The 22,508-nt window shown below is 39.6% G+C and overlaps 1 protein-coding gene across 3 annotated transcripts in view; it reads left to right on the top strand.

Moving 5' to 3' along the window:
- The window catches only part of LRP5 (LDL receptor related protein 5), a 271,539-nt gene that overhangs the window by 107,550 nt on the left and 141,481 nt on the right, over positions 1 to 22,508 (top strand). For all 3 annotated transcript variants that reach the window (XM_019485201.2, XM_014604244.3, XM_019485200.2), the window contains exons 6-7: positions 18,755 to 19,151; positions 19,638 to 19,809. In XM_019485201.2, coding sequence (XP_019340746.1) covers positions 18,755 to 19,151; positions 19,638 to 19,809 — 569 coding nt within the window. The remainder of the gene's footprint in view (positions 1 to 18,754; positions 19,152 to 19,637; positions 19,810 to 22,508) is intronic.

Here is a 22,508-nt window from a genome sequence, read left to right as displayed (position 1 = left end):
TGGCTTTTTAAAAAAAATTGAGGGAGTAACATTACTGTTTGGAGTCCAGCAATGATGATGCTAAGAGCAACCTTCTTAAATACATATGGTTCTGCTCAGTCTGTGACTAAAAAACTCTGCTGTTGAAGTCTTGGGTGCTTTTTACTTTTATCTAGCCAGTGTGCCAAATAATGTAGTCATTTTCTAATGTGGGTTAATTTTCACTGGCACCAGGACAAACGCAACAACCTCCTTTCATTGTGAACTAAGGCGGGATTTGAACCCTCAGTTTCCTGGGTTGAAAGGACAGTTTCATTAACTCTTCCTGCTGCAATTGAAATGCTTTTAAGGTAATTCTTGCAGCAGCTGAAAGACTTTCTCTTTCCCCATACAGCATAAGAAAGCTTTCCCTTTCACAGCTTTAAAAAACATTGCTGAATGTTGAGAACCAGCTTTCTTTTTAAATGTTCATATTGACCTTGTGTTTCTGGCAGGGGAAACCAGGGCCAGTGTGAATTTGGCTTCAGCTAATGGCACAAACATGAGTGACTGTTTAGACTGTGCTTGCACCTTTCCATTGTTGAGTCAGACAATCTGTCAAGGGTTTTCTGTCAAAAGAGGGCAAAAAATGTGGGATGGGAACAGGAAGTCTGGTTTTGCATAAGAATGCGGCCTTTTGGTTCGGTTTTATGGATTATTTCTTTCCCAAGCTCTACATCTTTTGTGGTCCTGTCTGCCTTATGCCAACATCCACGTGCTTCTCTTTCCACTCTTATTAATTAACTCCTTGGTTGCAAGAAGCTGACTTCTTGTTCCTTGCAAAGAAACTTGTATGTGGGTCATACTAGGAACTGCGGACATGGAAGAATGATCTATGTCTCAGTTTCATTCCTTGCTAATTTAGGTAAGAACTTCAGAAGTGCCAGATGACTTTATGAGAGTAAGTCTTGTTGACTTTCCCTGAAATTGGGCTCCGGAGTGAATAAACTGCTTGTGAAAACAGAACTGAGGACTCATCTGCAGGGGAAAATGTACTGACACAACTATACCAATACAATTGAAAAATGGTATTCTGAATCCCCCAAATGTATCTACAAGTGGTATATTACTGGAGTATCTATAATAGTATCTATGACACTAAATGTCACCATTTATACAAGCCCTCAGGCTTCTAAGTCACTTTGCCCCCCTTGAGAAGTCTTGAAGAATTTGCAAACATGAGACCCATGTATTGTGCAATTCTTTATAGAGGGAGAGTGGATTTGAGGGAGTGAACATGTGGTTGGAAACTGCAAGAGCTTGAGTTCAGGTACAGGTTCTGCTACCAACTTGCTTCAACTTTGCTTTCCCCTCTCTAAATGGGCGTGATAATTCTTACCACATACCACTGTTCAGAACCTTTGCTTCCCTTGTCTTGTTGTCTTTATGGATCAGGTTTTTGTCATGACAGATGTAAAATAAATTGTAATTAACTTAGTGGTGGTGAAGGACCTAAGGTTTTTTGTGTTGGGGATAACACTGAAAGCCAATGGGTTAAAGTACAAGACTGTACTAGCTGTTACAGGAATGGGACTAGGGTAGAGTGCCATAAGGGTACATGCATTCATTGACATTCAGAAAATATGGACTAATGGTGTGGTGTAGTATGAATAACTGCTGGTCTGCTCAAACGATAGAAAAAACAGTTATGTTGAGTGGAAAACGTCATTTAATTTTTAAAATTTTTTTGCATTCAGTATTGTTGGATTGTTTTATTGCTCATCCTTCCAGGTCTACACAGTAATATTGTCTGACAAGTCAAAAAAATGATAACACTTTCAGCTGCGTGGTGCATTCAGTGTATTAATATATAGAAAAATGTGGACAGTGTGCAACTCTTGACTCTGAGCACAAGGAGCTCTCCAGGAACATGTAGTTGCTTAGTGTTGGCAACTGCTGCCAGTGTTGCTTCACTCCAGACACAAGAAACTGAAGTCTGGTTTGCTTTGTGTGCGGTGTTTTCTTATTCATGGATGGCAATCCTAGTACTCTTGTAGCACTGAGAAAACTGTGTAAGAGTAATCTGCAATACAGGAACAGTTGTTGCTTCTCTGTTTATAAAAGAAAAAATGCCACATTTTAAATCTAAAACAAAACCCCTGTTACCCTGCAGATTTCGTAGACTGTGATTTTTCTCTCTTATACATGTATCTGAATTGTAAAAGATCAATATGCAGTATGCAGTGTTTGTAAGGTGATAGAGAGCTGGTCTTAAAGCAGCAGCAGTAGAACATTTCCTTTACTGTTGTATTTGACTTCCAAGTAGAATGAGCACTAGAATTTTTTTGGAGGCTAGAGGAAATTAGGCATCCAACTGCTAATTGTTTTACTCTTTCTAAAGTCCTATGCCCTAATGATAGCCGGGACAATAGGTTCTTATCAGAGAGTGTTCAGCTTCTAGAGAAGAAAATGCTGAGTCAAGAGACCTAGATTCTGTTCTGTCTGTGTCCCTAGAACTCTGTTTGATGTTGGGCCATCTGTGTGCTTGAGGTTGATATTATTATATTATTAGCTGTTTGACAAGTGGTGTGAAGTTTAATCATTTTACAGAATTTCTTGATTATGGAATGGAAGAAGGTATATGCAGCATGGGCTAATGATGTTAGGAAACATTTCTCACCATTTGTAAGATAGAATGGAAAGAAAATGCTGTTCTGGTTTAGGTCAGTAATAGATTAAATGTAGCACTGATGAAAAGACATGTATGAAAAGACCTTTCTAAACTCTAGCTTTTTGCTTGTGATCTAGCTCTTTGTGGAATTTTTGCTAGTAGGGTAACTTAAAGAAGTAAAGTAGAGGAGCACACTAAGGTAGACATGCTAAACATGTGTAAGCCAATAACAAATCAATTCCCATAACAGAGTTAACTTGACCTTATTGCCTGCACAAGTGTATTCTGAATTGCAGTTTGAAAGCAGTGCAGCTAACCAAGCAAAGTCAAAGTGGTGATAGTTTTTCATTACAAGATGTCCTGGGTTTTTCTCTTCTTCCTTTACCTTCCTTATATGTTCACCCTCTTCTCCCCCCACCAGTTGCAAATAAAGGAGGTCAGGTTAACAACAGTGATGGAAAGAGATTAAAATAAAAAAATCTAGAATTGTTCCTTGTAGAAAGTAGGCCAGTTTTTTTTTCCATCTGTGCTCTGTGGCCCACTCCTGCAGTGAGACTGTACAGGCTAACTTCTGAACCTTCCCATTTGGAGCCCCACTGAAGTCACAAATCATGATGTCTGTCAGCACCTGGGTGGTGGGGGAAAATAAGGTAATGGCATTTGTGCAGGAAGATACTTTCAGTACTTCTAACTCTTAGCACAGCATAGGTGTTAGAAAAGACAGATCTTTATAAAGTTGAAAACAAAATGGTTTTGATTTCAAGGATCATAGTTTTGTTTTGTTTTATTTTTGAAGTTTGGAAGCCTTTTACTTTGGAGTTTTGCATAAGCCAAAAATGGTAGAATGGGTGGAAATTTAACTCAGTTTCTGAGTGAAGAGCTAGTATGAAAACCTTGATGCCCAGAAGAACCAGTTTTGACAATTCATCACACCAAAAAAGAGATTTGGAATGGAATGTCCACTTTTAGCCTTAACAGAAGCTGTAAAGATGGGATTTGAACATCTTATGGAATGTTAATTCTCTTAGAAGCAAATGTACTTAGCAAAGGTTTAAAGAAGTTGACTTCACTAAGAAAGAATTCTAACTGCGTAAGTACTGGAATAGGAGTTTATCCTCAGTGGCCTCCCCAGTACTATTGCACTACAATGAACTGTTCTTCTGCATTTTGTTCGGGAGGGTTAGGGAACTGTGGTTCTCAAAGTATTTTTGCATTGGGTTGAAAAACATGCCTTACCTGTCTGAGAATTTAGGCACGTAATTCTGCTCTGAAAATTCATACATTGTAAGACAAGGAAGGATCTTTCATCATAATCTTCTCTCTCATACATATCATGGGCCATAGAAGCTCACCCATATCTGCTGCTTGAGCTATAGCATAACTTGGAAAAAAACATTGAGTGTTTTGCTAAGATTTAAATTGCACCTGTAATTATACCTTTAGCCACTGATTTGCTTAAGCAATTATCAAGATTACACTTCTAATTTAGGCCTACATTTTTAAATCCCCTGACACAAATGAAATGAAGAAAATCCTAAAGAACAAGTTCTCTCTCCCATTTTTTAAGAGGCATTTGATAAAGGCATAGCCTTTGTATCACTTAACAGCAAAGCATAGCTTGGATCAGTTGTCACTACAGTTGAGGAGGAGCAGCAGGGAGGCTGTCAAAAAGGCACACATGAATTCAGGTGTTTCAGTTTTGAAGTGCAAACAGATACTATTTTCCTGTTTACAGATAATGCTTTTGGCATTCTGTTTAACTACAACAGTGCTGAATCATGTGATTTTTATAAACATTTAACTGTTCCTGAAAGGAATCCCCGAAGACGAGAAGTTTCTTCTCTTCCCTCCCTCCCTGAGGGTCCCTTAGATGGGTCTGACTGGGTTCTTTTGTTGACTTAAAAGTAGCTTAACATGTCAGGAGAAAGCCAAGCACAATGTATTCATGGATTATGTTGTCTCCTGATAGGGAGCCATTTGAGCCCTTCTTGCTCAGTCCTCTCAACAGTGCTGAGAAGTGCTGTTACTTAGAAGGCATCTCATTACCGTGAGGCGCTGCTGTTGGAACGGGTTTCTCTGTCTTTCTTGGGCTTCTCATCCTTGTTGACTTTCTTCTCCAGAAATTCTTTTCCTGCTTTAGTATGTAACTAGCAAGAATTACACATCTTCTCTAACAACTATGCTGGTCCTCTTTGTGGTTGAATTAGGTTTAGTGCCAGCTGATTTGAAGTTCTGAAACAAAGTAGTCTCTCTTGCAGCTATAGTTTCATGATATGGGCTTACCTTCTTTCCCATAGCTTGTAGACAGGACACACTCAAATGTTGGATGTGTTGCTGGTGGCTTGACAATACAACTCTAATTTAATCACAATCAAATGTGACTAATGAAGAGGATAGTTCCTGGCATGTCTTGTCCACTAATTGAAATTAAATCCTGGTCCAAGTGCCACTGCTATATCTACTACTTTTCCCAAGGTTCAATACCTTCCTAGAAACAATGTTCAGCAGCCTGTTTCTTTCAGTTCTGGAAATACATCTTTTCTTTTTATTGTGTCCAGAGTTGTTGGCATAAAAATACTGCTACAGGCTTTTTTTTGTAAACTTCAGAATTGTCAACTTTCTCCATAAGTGGGAAACAGGCCAGTATTCCCATAAATGGTTATTGCAAGTTTTCATTTCACTTCTTCCCAAACAAGGGTCCTCTTTCTTAACTGCTCACTTTGCTATTTCAAGGAATTCTATTCTCATTGCACATCAGTGTCTGATAACTTTTTGAAACAAAATGAGCCAATGTTTAGTTGAACTAAAATTATTTTAACTGAATAAAAACCGAAGGCTAGAAAAAGTAGAACAGGTCACATTAAGTTAAAGACCAATTTGTTCCTTTGGTTCAGCTTGGGCTCCAGCTGTAACTAGTTTGTACATGTGACCTCAGAGGTGTAGGACTTTGAACATCCCCAGCTGGCCAAATTTAACATTGCTTTGTTAATTTTGGTAGAACTATGCTGATCTGTACAGTCACAATCACTTGATGTATGGTGTTTTGTTAAAATTTTGCTATTCCCCATCTGGCCTTATTGTGCCAATGCTCAAATTGACCAATGTATCACTAGTTTTATCTTTCTTCTTAAAGAAATTTGGGTCATTTTATTTCTTTTTTAGTGCACAAATATTTGAGGAGTTTTTCAAACTTTGTCAAAATTTTTTTTCTCTTTTACTGAATATATTTAATTTATCTTTCTCATGAGAGAGTTTTATTGTTCCTCTTAGTTCATCTCTTACTGGGGAGTGCTTATATTATTGAGGAACTGTTTTACTATTCACATTATTTCCATCAGTGGATTCCTCCTGAATTTTTCTTGACCAATTAATTAATCAATCAATCCAGAGTCATCAGCAGGTGAAGGAAATGTTCCATTAAGTGGGGTCTCGTGTATTATTTCCTTTATTATCTTGTACGCTTTTGACACAGATTCCTGTGAATATGTCTGTATATGTTTTAGGTCCTCTCCTATAATCTCTATGGTGTCCAGCATATATATTTTGTTCATCTTCTGACCATGAACATATTGTGGAGTTCTGACCCCATTTACAGTGACTTGAGGCTGAGGCAGACCTATTGATCAAGGCTATATGGGCGTATCCTGAAGGCTGTATCACATCTGTTTTGCCTCTAGCAGCTGTAAGCAAGCTCAGCATTATAACTGTTTTCTCTACCGTGTTAAATAAACTTTAATCTAAAATAGTCCATGTATCTGTTATCTCAAGCAGGCCCTTAGCTGATAACACAGTGTGCGACACAAAATATAATTGAAATTAGTTGTTGACAGGAGGAAATGCTGAAGACACATCACATCAACACTCCTCACCCTCTTCTGGCTCATGTTGATATTTGTAAGCCATGGCTTTGATTTCGAAGGGCCTCAATAGCTTGGGACCTCAGCTTTATGAGAAACCTCCTCCCCATTCATAACTTAGTAAGATAGCTATGTTCTTGTAGGATAAAGTGCCGAGCATTGTTCATGGAGAAACTCTCAGAAACATGGGAAATTTGAATGGTACTGTGTATATACCTAGCATAAAGGAGTCCAGCATAGCTGAGCCCTCTGCGCACTGTAGAAGTATAAAATGCAAAGTCTAAATCTGATTACGTTTAGGAATTGATGTTAAACTGTAATGCCTCTTCTGTAATAGCAAAAGGTAAAGAATTACAACACTACAGGCAGCAAGAAAATAACTGCAGAATTGCACAGGAAGCATCAGCTACGAAACTGGGAAAAGTAAACAATGGAGAGTTTTGCTTACCTACCACCTTGCACTGAGCATGCACATCAGTAGATCAGAAGCAATTTGTAACAGGTAAGTATATCAAGGAGAAGTGCCAGGGACTTCCACTAGGGCCTTGGATGGCCAGGAGTTTTTGTACCTTTAAATAGCCTTAAAAATCTGTTCCTTTTTGATATTGCTGGTGATTTTACATATGAGGGCTTTGGACACAATGGCAGTACCAAACCCTAAGAAAGCGAGACAATTATTATGGTTGAGATAATCCACACCTTCAAAATCCCTATTTTAAGGTGCTTAAAACTTTCTTAAAAAGAAAAAAAGCTATGAGATGCATCTCATGCTTAGCCTTAGCCTTGACAAATTTAGAATTAAATTACTTGAAATACATTTTGTCCATCTCAATGTAAAGATGATAGCTTTTCACTTGAGCTTGAAATCTTGATCCCACTGAATTTAATGGAAAAAAACTCCTGTAGACTTCATTGGATTCAGGATTCTATCCAAGATGTTTTTGGATGCTTTGCCAGTGCCCTTGGATAACTCAGACCTGGCTCTTATTTAAAATTCCTTGTTTGGTCTGTACACAGCCTTGAATGAAGGAGAGCTGCTCTATTGTGCTTGGGGGAAAAACAGTTTATAAATTAATTTTGAATGTTTATAAAGCACGTAGTCAGAACACAGTAATGACCAAAGTGCAATGCTATGAAGGTTCATATGGCACAGATATCTTGATATGAACAGCCTCCTGGCTGTCGGTGTTAGATGCCTGAACTCTCTGTAATACTCAGGATTTGTCTATACCAGCAAGTTGTGTAGGATATAAAGTAGAGTATGAATTTGAACCATTAGAGTTGAAATGGTACGACTTGCAAATGGTCAGTCTTTCATGCTGGTATGAATGGTTTTAGTTTATGTTGTCTTGAAAATAGTTTAAGCTAGTGGTGCTTAACTTTTCAGCCCTACGGGCTGGATGAATGGTGTGGGTCTGGTCCCTGGACCCTAATGGGGCCCATGTTCCTGGATTGGGCCCCATGCTGCTTCCGCCTGGCCCCATGTGCTCATGTTGGGCCCTGTACTGCCCCACTGCTGAATTCCTGGATTGGGCCCTGCCCCACCTCTGTTCGGCCCTGTGAGCCCAATTTAGGGCACAGGGCCTTGCTGTCTGGCCTGCAAAGCTCCCCACAGGTCTGGATATTTGGATCAAGGGAGTGGCAATTAACACTAATCTGAAGCACCTCAGAGTGCCTTTTACACATGCTCCAGGGATGGAGAGGGGATTGGCACTTTAATTAGAGCAGCTCTCAGAGAAAGCTCCAATGTGTATCTTGTATCAGCATCCCTGTGCTTCAAAATGGTGGCAGGGGCACTTGAGCTAAAACTTGTTCGAAGAGCTTTAGTTCAGGCGCCCCTGCTGCCATTTTCAAGCACAGGGATGCTGATACACAAGACACGCTGGAATTCCAGTGTGTTGGAGCAGCCTCCGTGCTCATGTATAGGTGCCCTCGGTTTCCAGATTGGGTGCTCAGCACTTTCTGAAAATTGGGCCTCTGCAAGATGTCATGTATTGGGCAACTCCCTTCTCACTGCATCCCTACATGGCATAAACTCACAATTGCTGTATCATGCATAATTTTCACCAGCCAGTGAACTGAGACAGGTTTGCTGTCTCATCAGGGTATTCTGAGGCACTTGCTGATGTTGTGAGACTCACACATCAAGGCTAGGGACAGGAATTACACACAAACCAGTATAAGTAATCAGAAACCCATTTGAATCTGTAACACAACAGAAGTTCAGTGCCCATAAACTGCTTTCAAAATGGCCAAAACAGGTTAAAGATAAACCTGGATGGATACAGCACCAGACTTAACTGATTTAGTTTAAATCAATTTATTGAACTTCTGTCCCAGATCCCAGTCAACTCACAGTCCCCCAGCATCCCAGGATCCCTTTCATCTCCTGCACAACAACCCCCCTCCCCCCACTTTGCAGGGTGGGCAAGCTAGCTGTGGCCCAAGCTGTCTGCTCCAGCCAAGCAGGGAGGCATGCTCTAGCGAACCCCAGCTTCTGGCCTGGGCCATTGCAGGCATGTGGCTGCATTTCTGGAATCAAAAGTTAAACATCCTTTCACTTGCTTACCAGTTCAATCTGTACAGTTTAGACTAACCTGCGATTCAGCCTCAGGCTTTATGACTGTCTGTACTTAGTCCAAGAGTCAAACCACATTGTTTTCTATTCTGTTTCTTAAGTATTGTAACTATGGGTGTTTAAATGCTGATTGCATGGTAAGAAATAGTATATGTGGCATTGTGCTGAACTGTACTGCACTGAATTGCTTTTGCCAGAAGACAAAGAATTTAAACAGTGAAACCAGATGCAGTAATGGGTAGAGGGCCATGAAAAACCAAAAGCTGTTATATACCCTCTTACCGATCCATAAAATCACTTCTCTCATAGTGACTTTTCAATGGCCCTTATTTACTACCAGGGATGAGAATTTTTTTTCCAAGTTTATGAGGTGATTGTTTCAGTATATGTGTCAAGGTCAGAACAATGAGAACAATATATATGCCACATTTTAGGGAATTTGGAAAGTGGTCATCTAAAGTGTATGCATCCCCTCTGATTTTACCTCAATTGCATTAGCATTTCATGAGTAAGGTTTTTCTCCTCCATCCTCCCAGTAACTGTTGTCCTTACTCTCCCAACCCAACCCATTTTTAGCAGATCTTGGTTTTTTTAAAGTCTGTTTTTGATTTTCACATTCTAGAATAATGAAAACCTGTGCAGATACTTTTCAGTCTTATCACAGCTGGAGAGCGAACTAACTTGGGGGAAAAAAAAAACCATCTGCTTTCAAAACACCCGCATTCAAAATATGATGGAACAGAGCCAGTAGCAATGTCCTGGAATGGGGGGGATCACTTTTAGGACAAGGCTTTTCTACAAAGGATAGGGCATTCTCAGCTCTTTGCAGAACTTCTAGATGATCTTTAGACTCTACTATCTTGGAATGAAAACTACCATATCTCTGCAGTTCAGGGTTCTTGGGAGACTTTTTTCCTTTTTTAGTGGATGATTTAGCATTGGTGTTAAGATTCTTGGAAAAGGCTGATTCATTAATTAGCAAAGGAGCTGGGTGTTAGAACTTCTTAATTGTATGTACCAATCTGAGGCCTCAGCTGTATCACTTAACCTACCACCTCTGTTTCTCTGTCCTCAAAATGGAAATCATTAAACTGACAAAACTGGTAGGGAATTGAGGCTTAATTGTTCAAGTGCTTCAAAACTGTTAGTGAAGCTGCTGAAAAAATGGTTGCTATTGCTTAGGTTGCTGTTGCTTATTTCTATTTATTAAGATCTTGAGGATTGTGCCTAGAATAACTGTTAGGATTGCTCATTCCTGCTGAATGTGCTACATTGCTTGGTTAATTAATTACTGCTGTTTTGAATAAGTGTTCAGGAGTATTCTAGTCTTCTGTTTTTTGCTGTTATTTTGGCTCTAACACTTAAAATAGAGGAATGTGAAATAATTGGGTTCCACAAAACATGCTGTTTTATACCCTCTTACTGATCCATAACTTGGCCAGTATGTACCCAACAACCTCTTTTAGAGTGTGCACTAGCATTCTGTTCATCCATGTTTTCTGTACTAGGATATGTAGTGCTGTGGCTAAAATACCATGACTGACTTTCTTTTGTACGTGGAAGAAAAAGATTCTTTTTATGTGGACTCCAAGTATTAGTACAGCTTGTTTAGTTTTCTCAAGCATGTTTCAGAACTGTAGAAAAGTCTAATAACAAGTAATGGGACTTTACTGAGACTTCTCAACATCAAAATAAAACCTCCCTGAACAGTCTGGGTTGCAGATTGTTGCATTTGGGGTGTTAAGACTAGCTAACACTGAACATCTATGCTGAATGTTGTCATTGTTTTGAATATTGGCAAGGTTATTAAATAGCATGGCAACTATTTCTGTTTCCCATGATCCACACAGAATAATAGGGTGGTTTTTTGGGTTGTTTTTTTTTTTTTCTCCTGACACTATCCTCTGAAACTTTGCCAAATAATTCAGTATGTTACTGGAACTAACAAGATCCTTTGCTCATCTGTGTGGTTTTTTTGACATTTGTCTGGTTTATCAGGGATGGCAGGTTATCTGTATTCAAATAGCTGGTAAAAGATTTGCCTATTGTCTAAGTACTTTTAATAAGCTTCTTGCACCCTTCCCTCTCCCTCCCCCCTCCCCCCCCCCCCCAAAAAAGAAGAGATTAAAAAAGAAAAATCTGATCCTTTTCTTACGTTTCAGTGCAGAACTAAACTTTCCGGTTTACAAATTCTGTTCTGCCCAGCAAAATAGCGGCTGTAAAAAAGTTCCTAATGAGTAGACTGGAGGAAGGGAAAAAGGGGGAGGTGAGGGTGAAGAGACCCACAAGGGGGCATTGTTCTATCCTGATTAGCAGACAGACAAATGGGAAAGGAATAGCATGGCGTTTGCTGGCATGGATTAGCAAAGGCAACCACTGCAGTCTACATTTGTTTAGGTTGGGTGAATAAATTGGAGCATTTGTTACTGTATTATAGATGTCTTGTCACTTGTCAAATGTGAAGTGGGCCAAGGGGAGAATAAAAAAGGCTCTTGTTGAGCTGGTGAGATGGGCTGTTTCGCTGCTGTCAGCTCTGATTGGAGTTAATTTTGCAAATAGAATGCAGCTGCCATTTTCAGCACTGAAGCATGAATTTTTAATAATAAGAGGCACACAAACCAACAAAATCTCAGCAAACACTATATACCTAGCATGGGTATTAAATTTTAAAATTAATGGATTAAGTAGGGGAGGGGTAGAGTGGAACACAACACACAAAGAATCCCTCAAGTCCATTCTGTGTAGTTTCTTAATTACAAGGAGAGCATAAAGTGTTTGGGGAATGAGAATAAATGACCAACACTGTGTATTGGTTTTATTTTAATTCAGGTGTAGTTAGCATCTGTTTCTAAATGCTAACTATTAAAATTCATGGGTTTGTATGGCTGTTAAATTTGCTCAGAAGGTCTGCAGAACTCTTCAGGAGAAATAGAGAGCAAGAAAAGGACACGAGAATAATAAACCATTTTAAATTTAAACCATTTGGAAAAATAAAAGAGAAGTTTGAACTCAAGGCTTTATAAACTCTTTCAAAATGGAATTTTCAAAAGGAATCCAATTTCTTTGTTTTTAATGTAAAAAAGCTATCGAAAGTGATTTCTTGTTTGAAAAAGAAATCACCTTGTTTGAAAAATGTTTCCATCAAGTACATGTAATTTTACACTCACATTCCTTCCTTCTTAGTCTCTTGGCCATGGTTGATGGGGAGACTTTTTAGGTAACACTTTACAAGGGGTTAGGATTTAAACTTGGATTGCAGCATTGTATTTGTGTCGTTTGCGTTGCCTATGCAAAAATGTTTATCTGTTGTAAGATGTGAAACCTGTTCATGTCACAGTACTTAGTTTTGTTTTTTGGTTTTGTGGTTAGCAAGATGACTAATTTGAGTAGCAGATTTAGAGATTCATTTGGTTAAATCTGTGCTGCAACACATAATACATTTAATTTGTTTCTGGTTGTGCTAGATAGTTTCTAAAACACCTGGTACTTAATTTTCTACAATAGATGTGGTCCAGTATAGACCTTGCATGGTCTTTTATTTTCATAGCATTTTAGCAGCTTTCGTTCTCAAGTTGTCATATGAAATGGATAGAGTCACCATTTTACAGATAAAGTCACTGATTCACTTGTTCACTGTTTCAGAGGTAAACAACCCCTAATGCTAAAATTGATTTACTTTTTAACCCTCCTAGCACTGTGCTCAGAGCTGTGTGCGTGCCAGACTTCCCTCAGTTTCTTTCCAGAAAAAAATGCTTGTATATACATAAAAAGCCTTTTGCGTTGCAGTTTGTTTTAAGTGCTTGCAGAGGTATTTGCAGTCATAGTAGTATTGGCAAAGAGCAGTGATTCTTAACAGTACACAGTCCATTGAGTCTTGGACCATGGAGAGAACTCAATGGGAAACTTCAGTAGTACATGCTATGGCATTTGTCTTCTGGGGCACTGCCTTTATCCCATTGTCTTTGGTTCCTAAGGACTGAGATACACGCCTGTCAGGAAGGTAGTTACAAATGAATGTAACTTCATTAAGAGTAGATGCTGCCAAGTGGTAAGGATTATGAGGCAGCCAGTGTGCATAGGCCAAGCAGTTCACTTCAGTAATACTAACTCATTCTCTGCGCCCTAAAATAGAGAAAATTGAAAATTCCTTTAGGATTCTAGTATGCCTTAACTTCCACCCGGGAGATGCTTTCTGGGGACTTCATCAGATCATGAGGGAGAAATGAGATACTAAAGGAAATGCCCATGATTCTACAATTTTACTGTCCACATCTGTTCCATGTACCTTCCCTGAGCACCCCTGGGGTCAGAACAATGATGGCGCACCTTTCAGTTTAATACAGAGTACACTGTTTAGGCACAGAAAAAGGCAAGTTTGATGTAGAAAGGACCTTTTTCATCTTTAAGCTGGCAGAAGCATGGTCTTATCATAGAGGTTCTGTGCAGAGATAAACAGACGATGACTGTTCAGAAAGTGATGTGAAAGCTTACCTGTCCCATCCAGTTACAGTAATACAGTGAGAGTGACAGAGAGAAAATTGGGTTACCCTGAGTGAAAAGCTGTAGTTGGAAATCTCTACCTTTTGAGAGCTGAAATCTGCTTTGGTGTGGACAGAAGGGAACTGTTAAATTCATCTGGTTGTACCTTCCTGTATAGTACAGGCCTGAGTGTGTCACTCAGCATCTCTTGCATCAAGCTCATTCAGCCTTGACCTAGTTCATTGTGATGAGAGAGAAAAATAAAATCAGAGATAAGAGAACTGAGGAGAAAATACAGTCAGTTGTATGAAGAGGCAACACTTCCATTTACAATGATCCCCAGATACTTTAAAAAAAACAAAAAACTTTCTAATACTCCTATATATGTTATCAGTTGTTAAATGCTTATTCACTGCCCCTTCACTTTCTATTAAATGTATTTTAATATTATTTAAGTAGATCATGGTGATTATAGATGCACTAATATAATTGAAAATGAAATGGTGAGATGGATGTGAATTTTTGAGGGCTGTGTGTGACAGTAGCTGATGTGTGCTGTTGCAGTAATGCTCATCCTCTCCTACATTTTTGAGGCAGTTAAGCTTCATGTTCAGTATTCTTATAACCAAATTATTTTTTTAAATATTTTGTAATAATTGCATTGAGGTTTTAACCTGAATGTTTATTACCTAAATTCCACTAAAGATAGTATTGAGCATTGCTTCCATACAAGTCAGATATTTGTAGTTATTACTTTGAATGAAGAAGTTAAATGTGCTTTTGATTTCATTCATCACATAAGCAAAACCATATACCTGTGGTATTGTTGCCTGTTCTCTTCTATCTCCTGTTCCAGCTTGTCCTATATTACAGTGGGCTATGAGCTGTCTGTTATTCAGATGCCCTTTTTCTGCCATCACCACTGAAGTTTTGCTTGCTTTAGGCTGTAGCTCGTTGTCTTTTTATTTATTTATTTATTTTAAATGTGACTTTTGAGAACTTTCTCGAGTAAAATCTACTGGAAATTTGAAAGATAGGGCCAGGAAAACCTATTTCAGTTACCACCTGGGACTTGAGAGACCCAAATTCCATTCCCAGCTCTGTCATTATCAGGTGGAGACTTTCCCTTCCCACCTGTCTTGTCTGTGTAGACCAGTGGTTCTCAAAGACTCAAGGCAACCCTTGGAAAATGCCAGCTCTTGGCTTTCACTCATTTCTTGACTACAGAACAATAATAGAACATTTTTTCTGTTGCAAAGAACTCAGAAAGACCACAGCAGGTCAGAATGTTTTTGACACTGTGGATTCCTATTTGAAAATCTTGGATTTTTCTTGTGAATCCTGTGTAGGTGTTTGCGCACCTAACTGTGCTAGATATTGTTCATCACCCTTAAAAGGATATCATGATGCCCTAGTTGAAAATCACTGATTTAAACCACCTTGAGACAGGGATTTTCCTATATTTCATGTGTATACAACACAGAACACTGGGGCTTGGTATCTGTTGGGCCCTCTAGGTGTTGTTGTAGTAACAATAATTAATAAAAGATGATTACAGGAAAATCATCTTGTCTGTACAAATTCAATTTTGAAAGAACACCATGCAAGATTTAAGTTTTGCCATCCAAGGCAATTGCAAATATGATCCTTTTGCAGTTTTGAAGTTCTTCCATTTCTGTTTAATATTGAAATACTTCATATTGATAAAACAAACACAACTGTTTTGTTGACCTCTTCTCTAATCCAACAAAGAGATGTCAGGATAGCTCACAGGCTAGTATTTTTGGGCTAATCCTTGCTACACAGAACAAAACTATAAACTTTGAATCTTTCTTTTTATGTTTCTGTTGTCAAAGTAGCTTTTTAAAGATGCAGTATGATTGAGAGGCCTTTGCTTAGTAAAGTAATATTTTTTTAAGTATGCCACTGAAGTATGAGATGCAAACTATTTGACATTGAGACCTTTGATGGGGTTTGATTCTGTTGCATGGGGTTAACATTTAAAAGATGACTTGTCTTCATGCACGACATGAGAGGTACAGTAGAACAGGAGGCACAAACTATCAATTTGACCAACTATTTTTGAATTCCATCCACCAGTGTCTGTATTTTGCTGATATGTTTTCTCTCAAGATGTTTAGCACAGTCCAACATTTTAAGCATAGCTTAAAATATCAAATAACCATTGGGATATTTCAGTATTTATTTTAACAAAGGTTCTCTTTCCAGGAGATTTGTCAATCATTTAAGAATGAATATCTGTGTCCTGTGCCAGCAATACCATTTAATGATCATGGGTTCATATTGTTCCGTTAGTGAAGGAAAACTTAAAAAAAGAAAAACCTTACTCCTACTTGCCGTGTTAAAAAAGCCCTTGAAGGCATCCGGTCACTGAGTGCTGCTGTTCCCTCAGTCTTATCAATAAGTGGCTTCTTTTTGTGTCCTGCTAAATGATCACTGGCTTCCAACACACTTCAGCCATATGTTTTAATTAAATATTTGAATTTGCTTAGTAGCCTTTAAAGCCAACAAAATGCATCTTCAGGAGATTGGATGGCAAATTTTCTCTTTAGTTTGGGTAGAAACAGCCGTCTACAACTTAATGTTAGTCTCCCCTCTAGCGCTCCCAACCTCATGTTCATGTTGTGGCCTTTCTCCAGCCTAGACCTTCCTTCAAAGCCTATCAGTGCAACAGCGAGTGCTGTGGAGACTGGTTTGTTAAGGAGGTCTTAACAGACCAGCTGTGGAGACTGATCTTTCCTTTTGCCTACCCCTCCCCTCTCCTCTCAAAATCATCTGAGTCACCCCCAGCCTGAAGTAGTTTCTCTTTGGTGTTTCTGTCCCTGACTGCTTGAGGCATTTGGGGACTAAATCAAGTTTATCCAAGGCCAAAACAAGTGATAGCTAGGCAGGAATATGAGATGAATATGAATTTGGCTTTGCCATGTAACAGGTACTTCTAAACACGTGCACTTTTGCAGGCTTGCCTCGTACCCAGGGAGAACCATTTCTGAGAAGAATATAGTGTTGGGAATTCAAAGCAGTTTCTTGAAAGGAACTGGGATGACTCAAAGGATTTGTCTGTAAGATTACCACTTTTTGACCAGTTTAGGCTGGGGCTCACTGGACATTATCAATATATAATAAGAAGTGTAAGAATAAGGCAATGACAGTTTTTTGGTTGGCTGCGTGAAATGGAATAGACAGTTTCAGTACACTTCAGTTAAGTAGTGAAAACCCATCACCACCACAGTTTGCATTCTCAATAGATGCCTTAAGCCAGGGGTTGACAGTGTTTTTGGTATAGTGCCAAAAACACCCACAACCTTGACTTGTAAGATATTGGTGTGCCAGGGGCAGATGACTGGGGGAGCCACAAGGGGCCTGATCTTTGTTGTGGTAGTGCAGCCCCTACCCTTTCCTTCCTGTCCACCCCAAGGTGCACATGCATGCGCTGCCAGCAACAAGCTGAGCCAGGGCACTCTGGGCCCCTGTGCAGCTGCTTGCAACCTCCTGGCTGCCTGCCACAGCCAGCCCAAGCTCTGGGCAGTCCCATGCTCAGGTGGCAGGGAGGCTGCAAGCAGTTGCACCAGGGTCCACAGACCCCTGGCCCAGCTAGTTGTAGATGGCAGGGAAGGAGCTGGAGCTGCACTGCCACAAGGATCAGGCCTCTCGCAGCTGCCCTGCCATCTGCCCCGGGTACGCATGCCAAGCAAAATACCTTTGTATGCCACACTCTGGCACATGTGCCTGGGGTTGCCTACCCCTGCCTTAATCTTTTAGTTGGTTATAGGAGAGGAACTAGACTCTCACTTCTAGAAATTCTCTTTAGAGCATGTTTATTGTTGTGGCACTGTGGCGGAAGTCTAACTTGTTAGGCAACAGGCTTATTATTTTATGTGCAAAGTTTTATTGTTGGTGAAGAATTTACCAAACAACAACATAGGAGTCTGAATTTCTCCATTTGCCCATAGAACACTCTTCAGGGTATTTAGTTTGGCAACCTTTTCACCAACAATAAGACATTGCATAAAAAAGTAAACATGTTGTCTTAAAAAGTCAGATGTATGTCAGCTTCAGGCAGATAAGGCATGCTTGCAGTAGTTGTGACTTGCTCTCCCTTTTGGCTGTCTGAAACAAAGCATTAATGTAATTTGTTTAGGAAATCTTATGGCTTATGTTTCTCCTGTTGTTTCTTGTGTAATATGTAGCGTGTGAAAACCATATCTAATGCACTCATTCAGCTACAGAAGGTTGGCTCAGTTGGAAATTGTGCGTAATATGATGAAATGTCTAGACACATACCCACCAAATTTTTTTTTTGGTATGTGCTAGCAAAGGGAATCTCATCCTCATGTTAACCTGGTTTAATATAAATCTTTCCATCCTCTGTGCTGTTTCTTTCCTGACAGTTAATAAAGCAATTTCCAATTAAAACCTTCATTTTGTTGGTCTGAGCCCCCCCCCTTTGTTTTTTTAAGGGTTTGCTGCAAGTGACTGCCTTTCAAAGATTGTTCCATGTGTATTAGTGTAGAAATCCGTCCTAGGTAGGAGGGAGAGTGCAGCAGTCTGTGCAGTATAATTTTGCCCGTGTGGCAGAATTCGTCATAATGTGGCTTACATGGTTCTTGAGTACAGCACATAGCCTTTAATGTGGAAATACAGATTGGGTTTGTGGGTCAAGATGGATAGTAGGACCTGTAAGATCTGGAGGCTTCACCGCTATCTTAAGCATGAAGCAACTTAGGTGTGGTGTTTAGGCGTTCTGGCAAAGGGCTAATATGGCCCCCTACGGCTTGTTTGTACAGAGAAATTAACTTGAATTAAGGTAAATTGTGACTCCAAAATATGAGGAGCTCTTCCTGATTAACGCTCTTTGTGAACACTTGCATTTTAAATAAGTGTGACTTACCCAAATTAATTCAATGCGTTGAACTGATATGCAGTAAGGTACTTCTGTTTTGAGATCACAACAACTGCACAAGGTGTTAAGCAGAAATAGCTGTTCCAAAATAACTTCCATGTCTAATACAAACCCCTTTACTTGACCAAAATGTGGGTGTTCTTGATGTTAGGTGATAGTTGTTAGTTTGATGCTGGTAATGTGTTGCTTTCTGTGCAGTAATTCTTAATGGGGTTAACATGTACTTGTGACAGGTGAAGGAACTCTCACTACAGGTGAAAAATGACATGGGCAGTGCTTTCTTCCAGGTGCTGAGGAAGTCTTATTGCTTGCAAGAAGGACAGATTTGCGAAGAATCTCCTTGGACATGCCAGATTTCACTGATATCATTCTACAAATAGATAATATCAGGCATGCAATTGCAATAGATTACGATCCTGTTGAAGGATATATATATTGGACTGATGACGATGTCAGGGCGATTCGTCGGGCCTACCTCGATGGCTCTGGAGCACAGACCCTAGTGACCACAGAAATCAACCACCCTGATGGCATAGCAGTGGATTGGGTGGCTAGGAACCTGTATTGGACTGACACAGGAACAGATCGCATTGAAGTGACTCGATTGAATGGGACATCCAGAAAGATCCTGATATCTGAAAATCTAGATGAACCCAGGGCAATAGTGCTGAATCCTGTGATGGGGTGAGGAGTTCTTGTTTTATTTTGTTTTATTGCCCTGTGGTGGATCTTTTCTAAGCCCTGTCCAGGGTTCTGCAAGACTGTAACAGCTAATTAGTAGCTGATGGATATGCTCTTTGTCAGAGATCATGATTTTCACTCCTTGTCTTCTGTCAAAATCAGTATATTGCATGCTTGCATCTAATAAGTTTTATGTAGCCTTTTGGGCCTTACTATTCTTTATCCTTAATGTTATCAAAAATAGTAAAGAATGGTGCCACTGCCCATGCTGGATAACTGCTTTTTAAGGCTCAATCCTTAGATTATTGTCATTAACTGATTGCCAGTGGAGTTTTTAGTCCAATTACTGCCCCATGAGACTACCAGGGGAGAGTTCTCTCAGCAGGCTACAAACCCCAAGTTGAACATCAGTAACATACTGTAACATAAATATGTATTTATTTGTTCTTACTGTTGTTGTTGGGTTTGTTTGTTTTTTTCCCCCTACAGCTACATGTACTGGACAGACTGGGGTGAAAGTCCAAAGATTGAGTGCGCTTATCTGGATGGCTCAGAGAGGAGGGTCCTGGTAAACACTTCCCTAGGCTGGCCCAATGGCTTGGCACTGGATCTTGAAGAAGACAAACTCTACTGGGGAGATGCAAAAACGGACAAAATTGAGGCAAGTAAGAATAAAATGAAATGTTTGTGCGTTCCCAGAAAACAAAAGGAAGAACTATCCCTGCAAGCATGTGTAGGGCCTGGAATGTTTAGGAATCCACTTCTTAATGATACACTGCCCTTAAGTAGGTCCTGCTTAAAGCACCTGAGAATCTTGTGTAATAGCGGGATGCTCAAGTGAAATCCATTTAAGGGTTTTTTTGACTTGGCCACAATTTCTGGAATACTGAAATTGCTACATGCAGAGGGCCTGATTTAAGGCTACGGCAAGACAGTAGGTGGATGTGATGTCTCAGATTGGGGGGGCAGGGAAAGACATAATACTTAACATATTGTGATGTTTGCAAGCCTGCTCTTTTGGCAGGCTCTGTAGAAATCTATGCAGAGACCATGATGTAGATAGATACAGGAGGAACTAAATGGGAGAGGAAGGCTGGAAACCACCTCATTAAATTTTTATGAAAATTATTATGCCCTCTACTTTTGTTAGTTATGAAAGGTGAAATAATATCAAGCAGATTAATACTCTCTGATTTTTATGTTATTGAACAAATAACATAATAAATTCATCCCATCCTGTTTAGCACAGAGTAGTCAGGTTTCTTTTTCACTGGTTTGGAAAGCTTGTGACTATACAAAGTTTAGCAAAATGGAAATGCTGTTGTAAGGAAAAGAAAGTAGGAAGGATGCTTCTGAGTGCTGCTGAAGAATCATTGCTTTTATATCTGAGACCTGCTCATGTAGGTCTCCAAACATATCAGGTGATGGGCTTTGGCTTTCACCTAGACTACATGTGGGTTTAACTAGCAAGCCATGCTTTTTCCAAAGCATCTTAATGCATACATGGTATAATAGTTGTCTTTTTCTTCATCTTTTTCCATTAATATGTCTGACTAAATCTTAATTGAAACAAACATTAACAAAGTGCACACCCACACAAGTGCACCAGCACTCAGCTACGTTTCTGTGGGGACTAAGTGCAGCAAATAGTGCAGGTTGAGGGCCTTTTAGTCAATAAGAAAGAACACAGCATGGCAGACTTGAAACTGTTATATAGTCTAGGAGTGCTGAGCTGTAATCTTTTTAGAATTATACGTAGCCTTTTAGCGAGTCACTTTTTTGTATAGCTATCATGTGGTGCTGGGCTTTCCTGTAGAAAGGTGTTGGTTTAACTTAATTGAAAAACAAGGAGGGAGGCAATCCAGTAGTTGTAGACAAACAGACTTCCAACAAATGGCTTGGGGTGTGGTGCGAGGTAAAGGTGCTATTTCCAGAGCCCTGGCCATAGTTACACAGCTGTTTTACCAAGGCTGCAAGTCCAGAGAAATGAAAGGGATGCTAAGCAGATAAGAGGATTCTGAAGAGATGTCAGTGAATTGTGCTGAGGGGAAAATGGACTAGGATGGGCACAGAAAGGTCTAGTGGGAGTATCTAAAATAGTAGTGGACCTTTCCCAGATTTCCAAGGTAGCTTGGTCTTAAGTAAACCAGGCACTTATATTTTCTAAAGTTGTCTCCTAAAATGCCTTTCTTTAATATAAGCAACACTCTGCTTTAAGAAGGCTGTGTAGTCTAGTCATACATCCCAGGAGGAAGAGAGTGTCTGTCAACAGCCTGCAGGAGCTGATCTTAAGTCAGACCTGCAGAAGTATCTAAGGTTAGTACTCTGGGACCCTTCCTGAGAGAGTGGGGGGATCATGATTCATACCTGAAACAGGCCCGAGTTCAAAGCCTGAGATTTGAGTAGGGGAAGCAGTCAGATCTGAATTGGTCAGAGGTGCAGTTAGCTTGATAACTATAACCCCTGGTGCAACGTGTCTAGGACTTAGTTCAGTTCCTGGTTCTGGTTATGACTTGTTTGGCTTTCAGCAGGCTGCCTTACTGATAAGCTTTTCTTTAACTGTGTTCTTCGAACTGGGTAATCCCTAGAAACAGCAGTAGCAGTTCCAAGTCAGACTTGTGGTCTATCTAGTCTACTGGTTTTCAACTTTTTTTTGTTTGTGGACCCCTAAAAACTTTAGAATGGAGGTGCAGACCCCTTTTTGAAATTCTGAATGGAGGTGCAGACTCTTTGAATTTTAAGTGTGGGTATTCACATACTTTTGATTGATCAGAATCATCTTTTGCCAGACCCCTTAGACATAGTGTGTTGACCCCAGGTTGGAACCCACTGATCTAGTCCATCCTGCTGCCTACCACAGTGGTTCAGTGCCAGTTGCTTTAGAAGAAGGCACAAGAAGCTCTGCTCATAGCATTTGCAGAATAACATGCCCCCAAGACATGATGGTTTATAGCCCTCCCAAAATGTTTGGTTATTATAATAATTTTAATACAGTATAACAACATAATAAAAACTGGCTATTCATATGCATATTATAATAATGTTAATACAATATAACAACATAATAAAAACTGGCTATTCATATGCATAGAAATCTTTTTTTTTAATCTTTTGAAGCTCTGGGGATCCTGGTAACTTGTGACATTGCTTATGGTACTGAGTAATAAGTACTAGTCTGCTTCCAAAAGGATGTTGGGCAAATAGTTTGAAAATTAAACATGCTAAATTAATTAGGCTTTTTTTAATTGATAATTATTCTAGCTTCAAGGGAAGGGTTTCGGTGTATTCAAAATTGCTTAAAAGTAGAGGAACGGAGGTAGGGAAAAACAAAACCTAGAGAATTTATAAACGAGTTGTCAA

This window comes from Alligator mississippiensis, chromosome 2 (genome assembly GCF_030867095.1).
Source record: "Alligator mississippiensis isolate rAllMis1 chromosome 2, rAllMis1, whole genome shotgun sequence".
Lineage (NCBI taxonomy): Eukaryota > Metazoa > Chordata > Crocodylia > Alligatoridae > Alligator > Alligator mississippiensis.
The sequence above is the reverse complement of the archived record's forward strand: the minus strand, read 5'-3'. Positions and strand labels throughout refer to the sequence as shown.